General features: G+C 49.2%; 4 protein-coding genes across 4 annotated transcripts; all 4 read left to right on the top strand.

Annotated features, from left to right (window-relative positions):
* Nucleotides 1-418: 418 nt before the first annotated feature.
* F5J12DRAFT_862261 (uncharacterized protein) lies at nucleotides 419-1456 on the top strand. The gene is made up of 3 exons (XM_051746925.1): nucleotides 419-697; nucleotides 754-820; nucleotides 875-1456. The coding sequence occupies exons 1-3, from the start codon at nucleotides 479-481 to the stop codon at nucleotides 1369-1371; spliced, it is 783 nt and encodes a 260-aa protein (XP_051595316.1). The 5' UTR covers nucleotides 419-478; the 3' UTR covers nucleotides 1372-1456.
* Nucleotides 1457-1492: 36 nt separating this feature from the next.
* On the top strand, nucleotides 1493-3810 carry F5J12DRAFT_897649 (Mis12-Mtw1 protein family-domain-containing protein; the record flags this gene model as incomplete). The annotated part of the gene is made up of 5 exons (XM_051748043.1): nucleotides 1493-1570; nucleotides 1622-1640; nucleotides 1699-2316; nucleotides 2394-2835; nucleotides 2952-3810. The coding sequence occupies 5 exons, from the start codon at nucleotides 1493-1495 to the stop codon at nucleotides 3808-3810; spliced, it is 2016 nt and encodes a 671-aa protein (XP_051595315.1).
* A 623-nt stretch (nucleotides 3811-4433) lies between these two features.
* F5J12DRAFT_472035 (P-loop containing nucleoside triphosphate hydrolase protein) lies at nucleotides 4434-6303 on the top strand. The gene is made up of 10 exons (XM_051739593.1): nucleotides 4434-4776; nucleotides 4844-4908; nucleotides 4958-5031; nucleotides 5084-5108; nucleotides 5191-5244; nucleotides 5308-5489; nucleotides 5547-5644; nucleotides 5703-5873; nucleotides 5929-6065; nucleotides 6126-6303. The coding sequence occupies exons 1-9, from the start codon at nucleotides 4575-4577 to the stop codon at nucleotides 6027-6029; spliced, it is 972 nt and encodes a 323-aa protein (XP_051595314.1). The 5' UTR covers nucleotides 4434-4574; the 3' UTR covers nucleotides 6030-6065; nucleotides 6126-6303.
* Nucleotides 6304-7685: 1382 nt separating this feature from the next.
* F5J12DRAFT_747862 (uncharacterized protein) lies at nucleotides 7686-10659 on the top strand. Its single transcript, XM_051742092.1, has 16 exons — nucleotides 7686-7812; nucleotides 7882-8005; nucleotides 8073-8203; nucleotides 8257-8312; nucleotides 8363-8454; nucleotides 8510-8534; nucleotides 8593-8646; nucleotides 8702-8892; nucleotides 8952-9049; nucleotides 9099-9266; nucleotides 9319-9481; nucleotides 9535-9548; nucleotides 9603-9718; nucleotides 9778-9893; nucleotides 9954-10049; nucleotides 10102-10659. Exons 1-16 carry the CDS (start codon nucleotides 7788-7790, stop codon nucleotides 10439-10441), a joined length of 1809 nt encoding a protein of 602 aa, XP_051595313.1. The 5' UTR covers nucleotides 7686-7787; the 3' UTR covers nucleotides 10442-10659.
* The last annotated feature ends 7328 nt before the right edge of the window (nucleotides 10660-17987 follow it).

Below are 17987 nucleotides of genomic sequence, written 5' to 3'. Positions count from 1 at the left end.
GGATCTAGAAATGCCTACCGTGTTCTGGCCCATAGTGACCTGGTTTTTATTTAGCACAAACCAGGATTCATGGGGAAGGCTTGAAGGGGTGGGGGGCTCTGCTGTTGAACTTCACTACCAGGGAGGGATGGTATATGTGTCGTTTTCCAAGGGTAGAAGGAGCGAGTGACTCCCACCAAATTTCTTCTCTCTCACACTTTCTGCTCGTTGGCATGCATTGCGACCGCGCTCCAATGTTCAAAGGTTAGATCGATGTCAATGGTACCGGTTCGTCAGCCCCATTTGATGGAGCCATTTTATTGAGTCCCCAGAGATGTATGTCCAGGTCTGGCGGCAGTCTGGTATTGACGAGCGCCAGAGCAATCACGTGATCGAGTTTTGTCCCGGACTCGACGCTTGAACGATTTCGATGAGGGCACGAAGGTTGTTTGCCACTGCCCGAAGGTTGTTTGCCACTGCCCGAAGGTTGCGCGCTGCCATGTCAAGTTTAGAGACGTCGCCAGACCGATGCGAGGAACTTGCTCAATCACTTGCAGAGATACGCGATCGTGTGAGGATTGCAGCATCGGGTGACGGTCCTACGCTGGTGGCCGTGTCCAAGTACAAGCCCGCTTCGGATATTCTCGCTTGCCACAAGCTGGGGCAGAGAGATTTTGGGGAGAACTATGTTCAGGAATTGGTGGATAAGGCGGGGCAGGTACGCTGGACGCGTGGATGGTTGATGGCTATTTTCCTCATCGCTCGCCCTACCAGCTTCCGGACGATATCCGATGGCATTTTATAGGTACCTTGCAATCTAACAAATGCAAGACATTGGCTTGTGGGTGTAGATCGTTCCTTGGACGTGCGTGGTGCCCTCTCACCAACTTTTTAGCTGTTCCCAACATATACGCTATTCAGACAGTAGCATCCGCCAAGGCAGCTACTGCACTGAACAAGTCGGTACCATCTGAACGAACGACCCCTCTCTATATATTTCTGCAAGTCAATACGTCAGGTGAAGATGTCAAGTCAGGTCTTCCCGCGTTGACGTCGATAGAATCCGCGTCCGAATCGGAGCTCGTTCACCTTGCCAAGCATGTCGTGACGACGTGTCCTCGATTACATTTGCAGGGGTTGATGACTATTGGAAGTCTAACGGAGTCTCTGGCATCGTCTGAGAGGGGAAACCAAGACTTTGAGGCATTGAAGCAGACGCGGGACGTGTTGGAGGATGTGCTGAGGGAGTCGGGTGGTGGGGAGTGGGGCGTCGATGGGCGGCTGATGCTGAGCATGGGGATGTCGAGCGATTTTGAGGCCGCATTGAAGGCTGGCAGCGACGTTGTGAGAGTAGGGACTGGGATCTTTGGAGCCAGACATAAGAAAGTGTAGAGTGCTTATCTTATCTTATCTTATCTGGCGTGACGTGGCTGTCATTTGAGACGCGTCGTGTCACGTCACGCTTTGTTGATCGCCCCCGGTGTTGTGTGGTCGTCTCCCGGATATGATGCAGATGGACGGGCTGACTGCCAAACGCAAGGCAGCGGAGGACTCGAATCCACTGCTGTCAACAAAGAAACAAAAGAAGGAGGTGCGCGTGTATCTCCATTCATTTTTTATGTGTACTCACACTCACGGACAGCCGAGCACTAAACGAAAGCGTGAGTGGTGGGGGGACTATCGAAACTCAAGACGCGGTATACTGAACACACGTTCCAGTGATAGGTGAGGCACAGCCAGGCGGGCTTGTCATCGTCCGTGCACCACAACAACGTTCTTTATTACCACCGGCATCTTCTCAGCCCGTCCTTGCCACCGTCTCGCGTCCACTGCCGCCATTGCGCCCACCCTCATCGTCCCAGCCACTTCCATCATCCTCCAATGCACTCGAACACCCCAGCAAGAAACTCAAGCTCGACTCTTCTTCCCGAGCACCGACAGGTGCTAAGCAACGCGATGTCATCGCTGCTGCACGCGAAGAACCAGAGTTGGACGAGGATATACGCCAGATGGAAAACGAGACCGACGATTTGAGACGTCGGTCGCGTGCTAAAGAATCTACAAACCAGTCCCTCCAGTTCCCACATTCCTCGTCATCCGTTCAGCGACAACAACACACGACCGACACCATCCAGCCGGTCCCCCAGTGCGAGACACCCCAAATTAAACGCAACAAACTCATGCGCGATGGCCCTCCTCAATCCAACCACCACGAGAGACAACCAAGCACTCCCCATAGTCCCAGAACTCCGCAAGGCCAGCAGACACCCAGACGTACCTCGATGAGTATGCGTGGCAAACGCATCAGTACTAGTTTTGAAAATACCGGTGTTATTTGTACGTCTTCTACTACTTCTGACTCATTTCTCTGTCGTTCTCTTTCCTCTGTGACTCTCTGACTCCATGCTTATCAGCTCAACCGCACGCGTCGGTGAGCGACGCATCCTTTTATAAACATATCGATTGTGAGTTGCCAGAACCGCAACGCGCGAGACAGCTTCTCGTGTGGTCGGCCGCGCGTGCGATGACGCGGTTGTCCGACCCATCATCTTCTTCGTCAAAACCGCCGTCGTCGGGGCCATCATCATCCAAGGTCGGCGAGACACGTTCTCGTGGAAAAGACCCACCACCACTCAATAACGACCAAAAAGATATACTAAAGGTCGTGCAAGAGGAATTTATACGCATGCTGGCGGAGAGGAAGATCGATACGTCAGTGTATTCCCAGGATAAATTATTTGGCGCTGGAAGCGCACACAACGGGAAAGGAGGCGAAGGAAAACGAGAAATGAAACCCAACGAGCAGAACGTGAAGAATCGGGAACGGGAGGTGACGTTTCAACACCATATACAGCGGTACGTTCCCTTTTTGCTTCCTTCCAGTCGCCTCACCTGCGTATGGTGCGACACCTTTCCTTTCCCTGGCTCTTTTGTCAAAACCTTTGTTGCTGACACACGTGTCAAACGACCAGAGCCGAAGCAGAGGCAGAAGCCTGGTCTCGCGTCGACAACTTTTACCACACCTACGCCACCCACTCCAAAGTCGAACTTGAAGCCCGACGAGACTCGTTTAAACCTCCCTTATCCGCAAAGGCAAGGGGTAAGCAGCGTGCAGTGTCGCAGGAGCCAGAGCAGGAGGGGGACGGGTGGCGGTGGATGATACCATCCGAAGAGGATTTGTCGGAAAGGTTTAGATCCAGTGTGGATTTGACAGCCGTGGGGGAGGCGATGACGGATGAGGCGCGATATCGCGTGGGGTCGTCAACGCGCGGCGACAGCAACCAACAAGATGAAGCTATCGAAGACCTACGGTTCAAACTCGACAGTCTATCGGAATATGTCCACTCAGTGGTACAGGTGACAAGTATCGTCGAAGCAGATTTAGACCATCGATTTTCCCTCCTCTCGGATGCGATCTGTGCGCGGTCCAGACCGGTACCTCCTCAACAACATCACCATCCAACTTTGGCCCTGGCGGGACGACCGAAAACGTCTCGTTCCTCCCTTCCCCACTCACTGCGACATCCTCATACTGTGCCACCTCATCCGCCAGGAGAATCTTCCCGTGACCTCCTCCGTGCTCTTTCTCGTATCGACAAAGAACGACCACCAGGAAAAATCGGTGACGCTGTACGACGCGCTGCGAGAGAGGTGCAGCGCGTACAGGAAGGCCTTGGGATCTCTGGGGTTGGAGAGAGGAAGTTGACGGATTTACCCCCACCACCGACGGGGGTTGGCAGTAGTAATGGGGTGGGGGTGGTGACGGCGACGCCCAGGAAGGTGCCAGGAACACCGAGAAAGGTGTATGGGCCTGGGACGCCACGGAGGTGATGAGGGGAGGACGGATCTCGAGTTGTAGGAACATGTAGGGGTAGTAGCGAGGTTGGCGATCTATGGTTTGTGTAATTCTTTGACGCCGAGTCGTGAGCAGGTTGACCTTGCGCATCCCATCGATTGCAGTGAGTGTGTACTTCGAAGGCAGGTGCCCTTGGAAGCCCGTGAGCCTTAACACCCCTGTCCGATACCCTGGACGTGCAGAAAACCGTGGAGCTTTTTATGATCCGACGTTGTGTTAGTAGGAATACTATCGTCAGTGAACGAACTCAGGATATGGGCTACGTCACTTCTGTCGAGGACCAGGGAACTTACTACGACGTCATAAACGTTCGAACGTTTTCCCGACACGCGTCTTCAGCCTGGCCAATTTCGATCAAGCTTAGGGCCCGGCGCCTAGAAACATGAGGCGGCCGTAGGCGCGCAGGGTTCGAACCTAGAGAAGAACGGCGTCGAACCGGATGGACTCTTTCCACATACCTACTGTACACCCCTCAGCCCCACGCTGTTGACCATGGCTCAATCGTCTCCACAACGACTATCCTGTATGACTTTGAGATCGTTGTTTACTCGCCTCACTGACGGGAATAACCACCCTACTCATTCTGTGGAGCAGATGTCGAGTTGCAGAACGCAAAAGATGCAGAATCCGTTGAACTCGTTCTCGATGACACCGCTCGACACCAGCTCAGCCCAGATCAACAAAAGAAAGGCACTTTTTACAAAGAGTTCGACCAGCCATTGTCAGTCATCGCTGCAGTATGCACCCCCTCCCCATTCTAACCTTGGTTGATGCAACCGAATCTTCCATACGTGGCTGGTTGACTGTAACTAACGCGATTGTTAGAACACTTACACAACTCTCCGTCTCCGTACGTCGTCGAAAAGAGGGAAGAGCCAACCCGTCGTCCGAATCCCCCACGATCAGCTTTTGCGATGTTGTTTCCAAACTGCAAGGGAATGGTCAGTCACCTGACATACATATACAACCTGGATCGACTTCTAAGACCTTTCCGCTACCCTCTTGCAGAGTGTCGACATCGATGGGGCGATAAAGTTATCATCTTCAAAGTTTTACCCCAATACACTCCAGTCGTGCGCAAATCAGCAGGTGTTCAGAATAAGTCCTAATGGGAGCTTGCAGGGCCTGCATGATGTTCCGAGTCCAAGCGCATCCATGTCTACTACAGATTCCGAGGCCGTACAGTTTTGTCACCCGTAAGGAAACCTAAACTCTCGTTTTCGCGATACCTATCTCTCATTCCAGTAGTTTTCGGGTCTTGATATTTGGTCAGGTAACTATTTTGCTTGTTGCCGTGCCGCGGCCGCTTATTCGGGTCAAACTCCGTTAACGATGGCGCTGGCGCCGCTCTGCAGACAGGTGTTGGGAAGTCTTCTTTGATCAATCAGGTCCTCCGCAAGGAAGCTGCAGTTGAGTGCATCGAAGATTCTGTCATCTTAAATACCCAGTTATTGACCAATGGGCTGCATTAGCAAGTAGAAAAGGATACACCAGGGACAGCAGACATCGAGAAAGAACTGACGAACGGCACATTCATCTTGCACGATAGTCAAGGTTTCGAGCCGGCCGAAAGCGACAATTATAGCGTTGTGAAGGCTTTCATCGAGCAAAGGAAGAGGAAACAAGATATCAAGGAGCAGCTGCATGCCGTCTGGTCCGTTTTCACGCTTCCGAAACAGCCATCTTATTCGGAGTCTCATTCTATACCCAGGTTGTGTTTCCAAGTTCCCATTCCAACGCACGGTGAACGGCCTTTGGAGGAGCATGCGGAAACGTTTTTGAACGAAGCGAAAGAAGTCCTGGGTAATAGTGAGAACATTACCATCCTTCTTTCGTTGTCGTCGTCATTATATTGACAATTGTCTAGTCCCAATCGTAGTCGTATTCACCAAATACGATCGCCTCTTGACTTTCATGCGGGCAAAATGGAAGAAACCAGATCCAGAAAAGGCCGCAGCAGAATATCTGCAAGAAAATTGCATCGATGCAATTAAGAACGTCTCGAAAGATAGTGGTATTTTGCACGTAGAATTTAGCTGTGAGTGTTACTTGCCTTGATTGTTTCATTACTTATTCTCTTAAACAACTACCAGCGAGACGCAAACATGAGCGAGGATGTGACAAACTGATAGAACTCACTTGCAACAAGGTGTCTCGTTGCTTCGCATCCTGGTCAAATACAGCCTCCTGTTAACTAGGGGGTAGGGGCTTATGAAAGCCACCAGTAACGGTACGTGAATCACTTTACGAGCGTTGGGTTCAGAACGTGAAAACGATCTGTTTATTTCAGAATGACCGACGAAATTTCATGATTTGTATCATTTATGGGACATGTTCTTGGAAATACTCGTTTGCGCCTAAGAGGGGTGATGAAACTTGGTCCTTACAAGAGGATAAGCATTATGGATGAGGACATGGACACGGCCATTCGAATATTTTGGTTCGGCGCGATGTGATTCTCGGCGGAATGACGTCCTCGGTCCCCTTCCCAAGCGGGAGATACCGAGGCTGGGTTTTGTCGACTACCGTTTTTCGAAAGGGATGTATTTTTTTCGGTTGACCTGGAACGATGGTCACCAACAGGCCTCTGTCGAATTTCCTGCCTTTACTTTCATCGTATTTAGCCTTCTGCTTGTCTGTGTTTTTGTTTGCATGTTTTTTGTCCCTGTCCGATTGCCTGTCTTAGCGTAGTGTAGTTATATATACCTTGTAGCCAACTGGAATGGATTTTTTTTTTCCCGGACGAGCACCAGGCTCGATCATCGGCACTGAACAGGTACCCAAGTGTTGCATGGCAACAGTTGCAACTTCTAAGATGCAGAATACTCTTCGTGCACGGCGAATATTGTTCTCGCCTGTCGCCGTTCTGGTATGTTGGCCAGTCATTTATATCAGATTGTGCTGTTCGATGGACTGCCTCTGGTTGTTTTCCTCCGTCTTGACCTGTTTGCTCGAATACCACGCGCACACATCTCTTTTTCTTTCTCTCTCATTCTCCTTGCTCCTGTAACGCATGCACACCTTCCCCATTCTAAGTGCCGTCCTGCTGTTGTCTGATCATCAGTATTCAATTTTCATTCCCTTTTTGGTGAGTCACTGAGTTCACAAGTTGAGCGCTGATGTTTTGTTGTGCAATGTCATTCACCCCTGCAGACGTCCCCACCACCCCCATCATCGCCATCAGCAGCATTGGAGTTTTCTTCATTATCATTCCATATTTGTCCCAGAATGAAATGATAGGTTGCTGAAGCGTACATTTGTGCAGTACACGACCTGGGCCTCTGAATTCCTCGCCACGCCCGCGGCCATGTTGTGGTGGACTGACACCTGCTTCTCCTAGGGGAGATCATCCGTGTAGACTGTAGGGGAAAGAGGGCAACCAACGTTGCATTCGTATGCGCTCCCACATAATAGATGATGATTGGTGGGTTTTCTTGATGGAGACTTGTCTTACAGAAATGTGACCAGATGCAGGCTGATCTGTAGGGGAACGGGAGGGTGATAGACGTTGTCCATAGCTTTGACTTAAGAAACAAGTCGCCTTTCGACATGGACGGAAAACAAAAGCACTGGATTTTGGTCGAAGAGCAGGGTATGGGCTGGGGGCGCGGTCGAAACGTGTGAAGAGTCATATTCAAGCAAAAAACGGAACTATGGTGTTGGCGTACGCAGGAAGTTCGAGGGCCACATGGCGGGGAATTCCCTATCCCGTGGCATCGTTTCTTCAGCAATATTCAGTGGTTACATCTCCTTCGCCATCATCTCATTTCTACCTGTCATGTTTATTAGCGTAGATTTTGGTCGAATAAGCGGAAGTTCGGGAAGTGGGCCGCTGGGCGCCAAATGAACACGAGGCGTTCATTATATCGCGTGTCGTTAGTGCGAACATGCATCAACCTGAGCAGGACTCCTGGACCCTTCCCAGCGCTCTCCCCTTAAGCTTGCTACTGTCATGAACCCACCTTTTCAGCTATCTTGTACGACTCGAGATTATTGATCACGATTTGTATATACTGACTGACAGAAACGTACTATAATATGGACAGATATCAGGTTGCAGAACGCTCTGAAAGGCAGCCAATACGTCGACCTTATCCTCGATGGCGTCCAATATAACATCCCTAAAAGTCAAGGGAGCCGCGCTTTTGCGAGGCACTTCGATGAGCCATTGTCAGTCTTTTTCAGGCGTACCTTGTCTTAACCCTACTTCTCATGTCATTAATCGATGCCACCATAGAACGTTTGCAACTGAGCAGCTCGCCCTTTCAGTTTGTCGGAAGAAGTCTCGTTTCGTATTCAAGTCTAAAAGGATCGTCGAGATCGTCTCGATCAGTTCCGCCGATGTTCAGTCCGGATTGCAGGAGCACGGTAATTTTCAATCGTATATATTATTTCATGGACTACCTCTGATTCTTGCGCAGAGTTTCTTCAGATGTGGGGCGAGACACGCATTACCATCGGGGTCTTGATGCAGTCCGTGCGTAAACGACTGGCCTCATGGGGTAAATCCTGACAAAGGGCTTGCAGGAGGCAGCTCCGACTCCAGACACATCCGAATCGCCTGCAAATTCTGAGGGGTTGCAGTCGACCACTAAAGAAATAATCAAGCAATGTCCTCGGTGAGTACTAAATCCTTTCTCTGTCATGATTATTTCATGTACTAATTTGTAATAGTTTTCGAATCTTGGTAATTGGAAAGGTAATAAACATGTCCATGCTGTCCATCCCTGTAGGCTCTGAAAACGACATTCTTGCAGTCAGGTGTGGGAAAGTCATCTTTGATCAACCGGGTTTTCGGTGTGGACGTTGCGGTTGAGTAATAAAACCTCTAAATCCATGCGACTCATTCACCAAGGGTATGCATAGTCTGTCGCAAACGATCAAGCAGGACAAGCGGACATTGAACAGGAGATCACTTCACCACAGAACGAGCGATTTATCTTACACGACAGCCGAGGCTTCGAGCCGGCCGAAGGCAGCAACACTAATAAAGTGAAGTCGTTTATAGAGACCAGGAAAAGGATGCCACATATCAAAGATCAACTTCATGCGGTCTGGTACGTCATCTTGAAACCGTGACGCTGAAGGTTCTAACAAACAGATCGACGTGGTATAGGTTGTGTTTTCAAGTGCCCATTATAGAATATGGTCAACGGCTTCTGGAGGAGGGTGCAGAGGAGTACCTGAGTGGAGAGAACGCGGTCCTCGGAAATAGTGAGCAGGCGTGCTCTCGTCTGATGCGCGACGTGTTGAATATTTTCAGCCCCGACCATAGTTGTATTCACGAAATATGACACTCTTCTGATTCACATGCGGGCGAAGAGTATCAGCGACCCCGAAGCTGAGGCACGCCGATATTTGGAAGAGAATTGCATCAAGCCAATTCAGGCCTTCACAGGGGATAAAACCATTTTGCATGTTGCAGTTAGTTGTGGGTGTTACTCGTTGTACGCTCTTCTAGTATTCAGCCCGGACATTGTCAGCGAAACCCAAATATGAGCGAGGGCACGAACAACTGACTGACCTCACGTACAACAAGGTGTCTGAGAGTTTCACCTCTCAACCAAATACACTATCTCCAGTACCTTTTGCAGCCGCAGGAGCGCAGAGGATGGTGCCCAGAGTGAAAATCGAGTCCTCCATCATGTGAGCCCCTACTCATCGTACTGGTGTTGTATCCTTGATTATTTTTCAAACAGCGTTGGAAAGCAGAGTACGTTCTAGTCCATGAAGTGACGCGCGAGGGGAACTCACAGATCTTTACAAGGGTACTGGAAAGCTCTGGCTGCAAGCCCGAATTTCCAGGGTTACACGATGTTGGACTGCCTTCGTGTCATACACACCGACATCGTGTCAGTTTGGAATTTTTATGATCCATCTGAGGTGAGCATCGTTATCTCGCTAGTGAGCCCTACCGTGGGCTACTTAAGTCTACCTCGTAGTATTTGTACAGCGTGGAGTTTCGAGATCTGATGATGAACATGGTTGGGAATGTCGATGCACCGGCAGCGTCAGCCCACCCATCCACCCATCTTACCAGTGGTAATCCATTTTCCGGGTAGGTGCTGCCGTGCAAACCACTGTGCAATAAACTCAAGGGCAGTTACCGCACCCGAAGGAAAACTATTCCCCTCGTGACTGCAACGTTGGTAACTCTGCCATTTGTTGCTGGCTTAGCTCTCGTGCAATGGGCTTATGAAACTTACCAGCAATTGTACGTCGTAACAATATAATGTTCCGAGTATTAACCAAGTCATATTTTCCAGGCAAAATGCGCATAAAAAATTTATGGCATACATAGTCGATTTGACACACATTTTGGAAATACTGTTTGCACTCACGGCTAACAGGAAAGGAAAGAAGCTTACCCGCACAGCGATCAAACAGGCTTTCAATGCTTACTACCGTTCGACCTGGATACGGGAGGTTCATGCGGAGATCACAAGTGTCGAACATTGGATCGTGCATCGCGACGTGATTCTTGAAAAGATTACATCCTTGATCCCTTTAAGTGGTACGGACACTAAGGTGTCCGCGGCACTCGAAGGACTTGAATTAGTTGACCCGGAGAGAGATGAAGAGTGGTACGGTGCTGCGGATGGTTAACCAGCCTGACTGTATTTCTACTTGAGATATCCCGCAGCGCGTCAATTTTGGCTTTCAAATATTGTTGCTTGCTTCATCCCATTCACTGCGGAAACGGGTTTTTAATCAGGTCCGGAGATAGTCGGGTCAATGACAATAACCGTTGTATATCCCGAGGGTAGCTACTCCTAATAATATGTCTGAATATAGTGCCGAAGTGTTCTCGTTTCGGAGCATAATCTGGTTGGATTTGCATGCCTATCACCATGACGATTTTTACCTTCGCGACAATAATCAGATCAGATTCGAATGTGACTATGAGCTATGTACACCGAGTTAAATCGTATAAATGCAATTGATCCTCCCGCCTTCAGTCGTGTTTTTCAGGATAACCAGATCAGATTATATTTGATGAGTGCCTAGTACAACGTGTGCTTCCAAAATGCCTACCCAGTGCCCCCAGCCGTGCAAAAAAATCGCCCACGTTTGCTTGCTCCCCTCCTTGGTGAACGGCAGGATATGATGCATTCGCAGAGGCTCACAGGTGGCGCCCCACCGCTGACGCCTGGGTCCCAGTTGATGAGCCAGGAGGGAACTCATTGCGGTCGTCACGTACCACAGACCCAGACACACATGACGCCCTCCAGCTCCTTGCACCTTCAACGCCAAAGACTTCCGAGTGGTGGAGTGATACCTGGATCCCAGTCATTGAGCCAGAATATTAATAGCATCGCGCGTGGACATCACGTACCACAGATGAACATGGCGCCCTCAAACACCCCGCAGGGCACTCACCTCCCTTCTGCGCCAGGCCTAGATGATCCATTTGGCCCTGGCCCTGCTCAGCGAAGAGACCACAGTGGACCATCGGTCAGTCACTACTAATTGTTGTTGTCAGTCGATCAACTCACCCTATCTGCCAAGCTCTTGTCACCCGAGTTCTCCTTTGATATGATGGAGCCGACCGGTGCTGTCGATTCACAGGGATCGCAGGACGAGGTATCCTATCCACACCGAGGAAACCAACCAAGCCAACATCTTGGCTTCACTCCTTACCATGGGGGTGTCAATGGTTGTGACGAAACGTCCTTCTCGTATGCTGGAAGACCTTCCCATAGTCAGTCGAATGGCAGAGGACATAGTGAGACGCCAATGGAAGACTATCAGACTTTATATTCAGCATCCCGCTCTCAAACTGGATCTTACCAAGGAGACCAGCTTAGCTTGCATGCTACGGTTGCACAGCTCACGGCTCATGTCAAACACCTCAGCGAGGCCAACACCAGCATGGAAGAACAGCTTACCAGCATCAGGAAGGCAACTGAATCTCTCGTTTCATGCCTTGAAACCGTCGAGCAAATGCTTAGAGAACTGCAGGAGAAATGTGTGGATCAACAGAAGCATACTTCGTTGAGAACAAACTCAAATGACCATTCTGTTCTCAAGGTACGTTACGCTATCATTCAGTATCAGAGTGTGCACTCACCAGGCACTAGTCTATTATCCAGCTGCTCTTCTCTCACATGTGTGGAATCGAGTGTGAAGGGACGAAAAGAAACTGCGTCGCAGCCCTTGCTGCTATCAAACCACTCGAGAACGACGAACCTTTCATATCGACAAGTGACAGCACACGTCTTTGGCACCCCAACTGGCTCGGCAACGTAGATGACAAACTGAATGACATGTTCATTAAAGAAGTCACCGAGCGTGTCTTTAATAATGAAAAGGTATCATCTGGTAGCGCGTGAATAATATGAGAATTGCAAGCACTCACCCGACATGCAATAGAGCCAGAGGGAACAGCTCCAATTAAAAACCATACCTGACAAGTCTTTCGACCTCCAAATAATGAAAGATTGCGTGAAAACATACTTCTGCATGATCCACAAAAGGGTAAAAGAGGAAACGAGTGATCAAGGTGCATGCAGGACTAAGGAGAGGCTGGGACAGAATCGTCAGCGAGCTCGGCGTGTTATGGTACTTGAACTCTCACAGATATCGTGCCCGAGTGTGCCTGACATACTGGTAGGTTGCAACAGCTAGATGCAAGGCAGTGTCACAGTACGAAGCAGAAACTGGACATCAGGGCGCAGAAGCCCTCATCCTTACTGACCTCGGATCTGATATTATCAGCTGCAACGACGACGAGGTTAGCGACAACACGCTCCAGCGAAGGAAGGATGCAGAGGTTGGGCAATCTGCAAACCGGGTTGTAGGTCAGGCTTGGCACTCAGTCGATGTAAGTTAAATTCATATCTGAGCGGCAAAGGTGACTCACGAATCCGGCCATATTAGTATGTTGCATTTCTGCACTATCTCAGCATGTGTGCCACGAAGCAGCAGCAAGATGTAACTGAGGACCTGAATGTGAATACTAGCAATATGAATCAGGAACCACAGCGTAAACGTTGCAAAACCACGAAGAAGGTGCACAAACAGGTCTTTGACGTCGCCCCGAAGCATTTGAGTCACGACATGCCACTGGCAAAGGCCATGGTCTTCAGGGCGATGGTAGATGAGAGGTGGTTAGATGAACACCCGGGAATGGTGGTGCACGAGGGCATCAGCTGGCTAAAAGGCTTCTATTCTCGTGTCAACCAAGAAGAGCTTTTCGAGGCAGATGCCACCTACCTCAAAGAATTGGATGAATGGCTCAAGATGTCTAATGAAAATGGGTCATCAGATGATGAAAATGAGTATTGAAACTTCGCTTTGCTGTTCGTGTTCTGAGCAACGCATGTTGTAGGATTTGTGACGCTCTGTTACAAAATTAACAAACATCATGTTTAATTTACCATCCATCCTTGTAATACATGAAGGGTCTAGACTCCAGTTACTGAGTATTGATTGAGTAGCGAGCTGGGTATCAGTAAACAATAACGCTACGCACCTTTGCAAGGTCTACTGTTGCCCACACCTTGCGCTGATCCTCTCTGAGTGAAACAACAGTTAATGCCAGTAAGTTACCAATCCAGTCGAATTCCACGAGCGAAGGGAGGTGTGATTCTTGCATTTGGTATTCCCCGAGCTCCCATAATCGGACATCTAAGGCAGAACTTCATGATGTTAGTGCGAACGATGGTTAGTAGGTCAAACAGGACGACGTACAAGTCGTCCCAAATCGTCCTTTGGTTCCCGTGGTATGGCTTGAACCATCGCATGCATGCAAACCATAAGCGTTGCTTCCCATCGTGTAAGGGTTGATCCAGCTGAAAGATCTCCAGTATCTCTCCATAGCCGTGTGTAGGTACCTGACCTGGTATCATGACGTGAACTAGGGAAGACCGGTGAGTGCCGACTGCTCTTGAAGCATGAAATCGCTTTCCATTTATCACAACATAGTCGTAGAAGATGCCGTTGGGATTGAGAGGAATACTGTGGGGAGTAGTTGGCCACTCGTGTTGGCAGTGCACTGGTGAAAGCGGAAAGCGCGTGTTGAGTGTACGAGTGAGTAATCGATAAGTTTCTGATGAGAAGACGTTTTCATGACAGCGTGGACTTAGGGAGTAAGTTATCCCGGCTATGCAGTCTATGGTCAGACGGCCATCCATTCGTTCTGTGCCAAGGGTAACTCACCATCTGCGCTGACCTCATCAAGATCGTTGCAGAGGGCAGCAAGCCCTGTGACGGTTCCATGTTCCTCATGCGTAGCCTTCTGCATGATTCATGCAGCTTCTGAGCCGAGGGATTTCACGGGATTGGCACGCAGAGAATAGATCTAGAGTTCCATAGTCAGTAAAATAGTATTTGTATTCCAATTTACGAACACATTGCACTTACCACCCTCAAGCTCTCACATGCGCAATGGAACTCCTTGAAAAAGGTCATCTCGAGTTCACCATTTGCGTGGTTGTTCGCTTTGAAGGACTTCAGAACCTTGTTAAGGCGCTCGAATAAAAACGTCCAGAAGTCATGCAGCGGTCCGAAGTTGCAAGCGCAGTTGCCGATGTGTGTGGAATAGTGATGATTTGGCTTTATGGCACTCGATCCATAGAGCTTAAGTTCAAGCACATTAGTGTCATTAATATTGATGTATAGTCTGGGCGATGACATACCTTAATCAACTCGACGTTGTATTCACGTAGTAACCGATCAGCCTCGGCGATATCGTGGTCGTTGATTGTGTGCTTGATGAGAATATGGATGGCCAAGGACAGCTTAAGAAAGTTTGCCAGATCGGTAGGATGAAGGTTGAGTTGCTCGTTGCGGTCTTCAGGAACCTCGGGTGTCTCTGCATCGCCTGGAGGGGGAGGTGGGCCACGTATCTGACCTTCAGGCAAGTCTTCGACAATCTGGGTCGCTGCCTTTCGTTTCTTCTGCACCTGGGACGGAAACCCATATGTAGTACGTAGAAGTACACGAAGATGTATGTGAAACTCACTCGTTTGACTTCGGCCTGCCGTGCCTTCTCAGCTTGCTTTACTACCAGCTGTTGGAGCTTTTCCTACTTCTTTGCCTCGGCGATGGCCATATTCTCCTGCACAATACGGGACTTTTCGGTTTCAAAAGCTTCCCTTCCGCATTTCTTGGCTTCTGCGAGGGACGTCTTGTTGTTAGCCTTCCGGGAAGCTTCCCATTGTTTCTCGGTTTCGGCCTGCTCAATTGTGGAGATGCGGTGAAAGGGTGCTTCATCAGACATCTGGCGCGGTAGATAACTGTCCCAAATCTGAGGTACCTATGCCTGTATAAGTTGTGAGCTTGATGTCAAGCGTCGATGAAACATACGATGATCAGGCCATATACGGTTGCCAAAAGCAACCACTGATCGGCCGTAAGAGATCCACCAGCAGGGGTCCCAATGTCAGTCGGCAGTTTGCCACACGAGCCTGGGATGATAAACTAGTAATGTTTTGAATGTTAAGTCGCTCTCAGAAGGGAAAAATAGGACACACATACATCTGCGAGCATGCTGTGTAGCGTGGCGAGCTCATGATTTGGCCGTAATATCTTGCTTTGAACCCAGATATTGTAAAAGTGTGTCTTCACTAATCCTGAGAATAGAAGACATGTCAGTTTTATACAGACTCAAAGTAGATATTATGACGCACCCAGGAAGAGATTGTGCATTGGATCTATGACGATTTGTGCGACCAAGTCGAAATATGGTAGGTGGGATAGCTGCGAATATCGTGTTGCATACTCTTTGACGAAGATCTTCTGTGCATTCGGCATCACAAGGTTGCGATACTGATCGCCTAAATGGCGCTGCTCAGCATCTGTTCGTGGTGGAAAAGCTGATATGGATAATAAGTTATTGTATACTGTCTGTGCGAGAGGCGGAAAGACATACCTCCTTGCTGAAACGCATTTGGATTCATCTTGTCTGCCACAGATATCCAGCACTCTGTACAAAAATAAGTATGAGAGTGCGATGTGAAGCCTCCAATCTTGTGTGCTGCAGGCTTGTCGCATACGACCGCAACAAGGGCAACATGGACAAGCCATCCTAAGATAAGTCAGTAGACACTCGCATAAAATAATATTAGACATACCTTCAGGCCGCGATTCAGTGGGAACTTTGATACCATGCTTCCAAAGCCACAGTAGATCAGACATGATAGGCCGAAGAAATCATTGTACCTGGTCCAGTGATTGCTCCTTTGGACCAGGCATGATACTCATGCACATTAGATTTGCTGCCTGATACCTGCAAGGAAGGACAAAGCTGTGTGAGAAGAAAGATGCAAGGATATCATAAAACTTACCTGTATTCTGGTGGCAGGTTACAGATCGAGAACAATGTTGGAGCTGATGAATGGGATGGTGTGATATTGCTCCGAATGTATGAAAACCTGTCGTGAAGTATGTTCAGTCAAATCATAAAGTCAGCAGGAAGAGCATACCAGTCCATGCCCAAGTTCACACCTAAGTGAAGCTCACCATTTGGACCACCGCATTCATTCATCTGGTTTGAAAAGAACAGATTGCTGTCGGGACCTTTAAGCTTCGTGCGGCAGATATTGCCATTGAATATGTCCATATACATGCCAGGTTTTCGTGGTTTGTCTCGCCACTCATCGAGAGTAGCCTCGATGCCAGGAATCTTGAGGATTGATGCAATTTGCTCAGACAGCAGGAGATAAGGGTACTTAATAACTGGAGTCTTCAGCATGCAAGTGTTGCCACATAGAGTCTGCCCTGGAAGAAAAAGTTCAATGTGGCAGGATGTGCAGGTATCATGACAATGCAGTGATGAGGCTGGAGGGTATACATCGTGACAATTCGGACAGACCGGTAACGTATGGATGGGTCTATTGACTCCGAGAAGGCGATTTCCGGACTGGAGTGTTGTGAATGGGGAGGTAGCGGTTGGGTTGAGAAAGAATAGTAGAAGAGTGAGGATCGCCAATAGCGCATTGCATGCAATGCGCGGGAGATGGAACTGGAGATGGAGCCATGATACGAGAGCATGTATGACCGTGACGTGCTCCGGGATGTCAGCGAGGTCTAGGTTATCTGATTGCACCTCTTCATCGATAAGGAAGGGATCGGGATCGTCTTCATCGACGCTGGGGTGGGGGAGGCCATCTACTACCTCTGCGTTGTGGGCATGATCAGTTTCATCAGCATAAGACCAGGATCCATTAGCGTAGGACATATCATCATAATCGAGGGGCAGGGCATTGTTCCGACTATTGTTCTGCTCGTCACAAAGTTCTTCTGCAATATGTCAGAGCTGACATTCCACGGCACGCTGTTCTGGGTCAGGAGGGAGATGGTGGGCACGAAATGAAGTGAGAGGGCAAGCGCCAGCAGACGTCCTTGCATTGTACTCTTGGAAGTAGTCCACAGCGGAAAGCAAGGCCTCGGGGCTATGGAAGTTCAGTCCCAGATTCGGTAGTGCACTGCCAAAGGTCAGAATATCAAGGTCCTCGCCACTGAGAGTACCATGGTCGAGCATCTCTTGTTCTACAGCACAGGTCGAAGTACACAGTGGGTCAGCAAAAGAGACATCAGGTGAGAGGGGGGGAGCAGGCATGCATATAGGGTATGGAAATAATCATGAGATGGGCCCTGCGTCTTTAATGACCGAACGGATGACCCTATGCCCTGATACACGCAGCTGTGACATCTGGGATGCTTTCGTCCTCGCACAAAGGTCATATCGCGTATGGGCGGCGGCCGTATGTGCAGGCACTAGCGCTCCATTACACCCGAAAGATTTGCAGTTGCATTGCTGGAACCCCATCGGAGGTGTGTTCTTAGTGAATAGAGTGTGAGGCCTTGAGGAGGTAGCAGGAGGACGTGCATGACATTAATGATCACGTGAACATTATATTAGTTCCAAAAAAAGACAAGTACTACTTGTGAAAGCATTTAGCAGGAGGGGTGGGGGTACTAGCTTCAGAGAATATGGGCATGTGACATCTTTTATTATTTTCCTGGCCAGCGATAAGTCCCTCTCGAATTTGGGCCCATCTTTCCTGAGTAATGATGAGTATGTGACAACACAAATGATGAAGTTTACTTACACACAACAGTTGTGTACTCACAGTATCAAACATCTCCGATCCAGCAAAACTGTCTGGGGTAAAAGTATACCTAATGGAGGGGCCAGAAACCTGCG

Source organism: Pisolithus orientalis, assembly GCF_024613125.1.
Source record: "Pisolithus orientalis strain OTSU chromosome Unknown F5J12scaffold_57, whole genome shotgun sequence".
Lineage (NCBI taxonomy): Eukaryota > Fungi > Basidiomycota > Agaricomycetes > Boletales > Pisolithaceae > Pisolithus > Pisolithus orientalis.
Note: the sequence above shows the minus strand (reverse complement) of the source record. Positions and strands in the feature narration are given on the sequence as shown.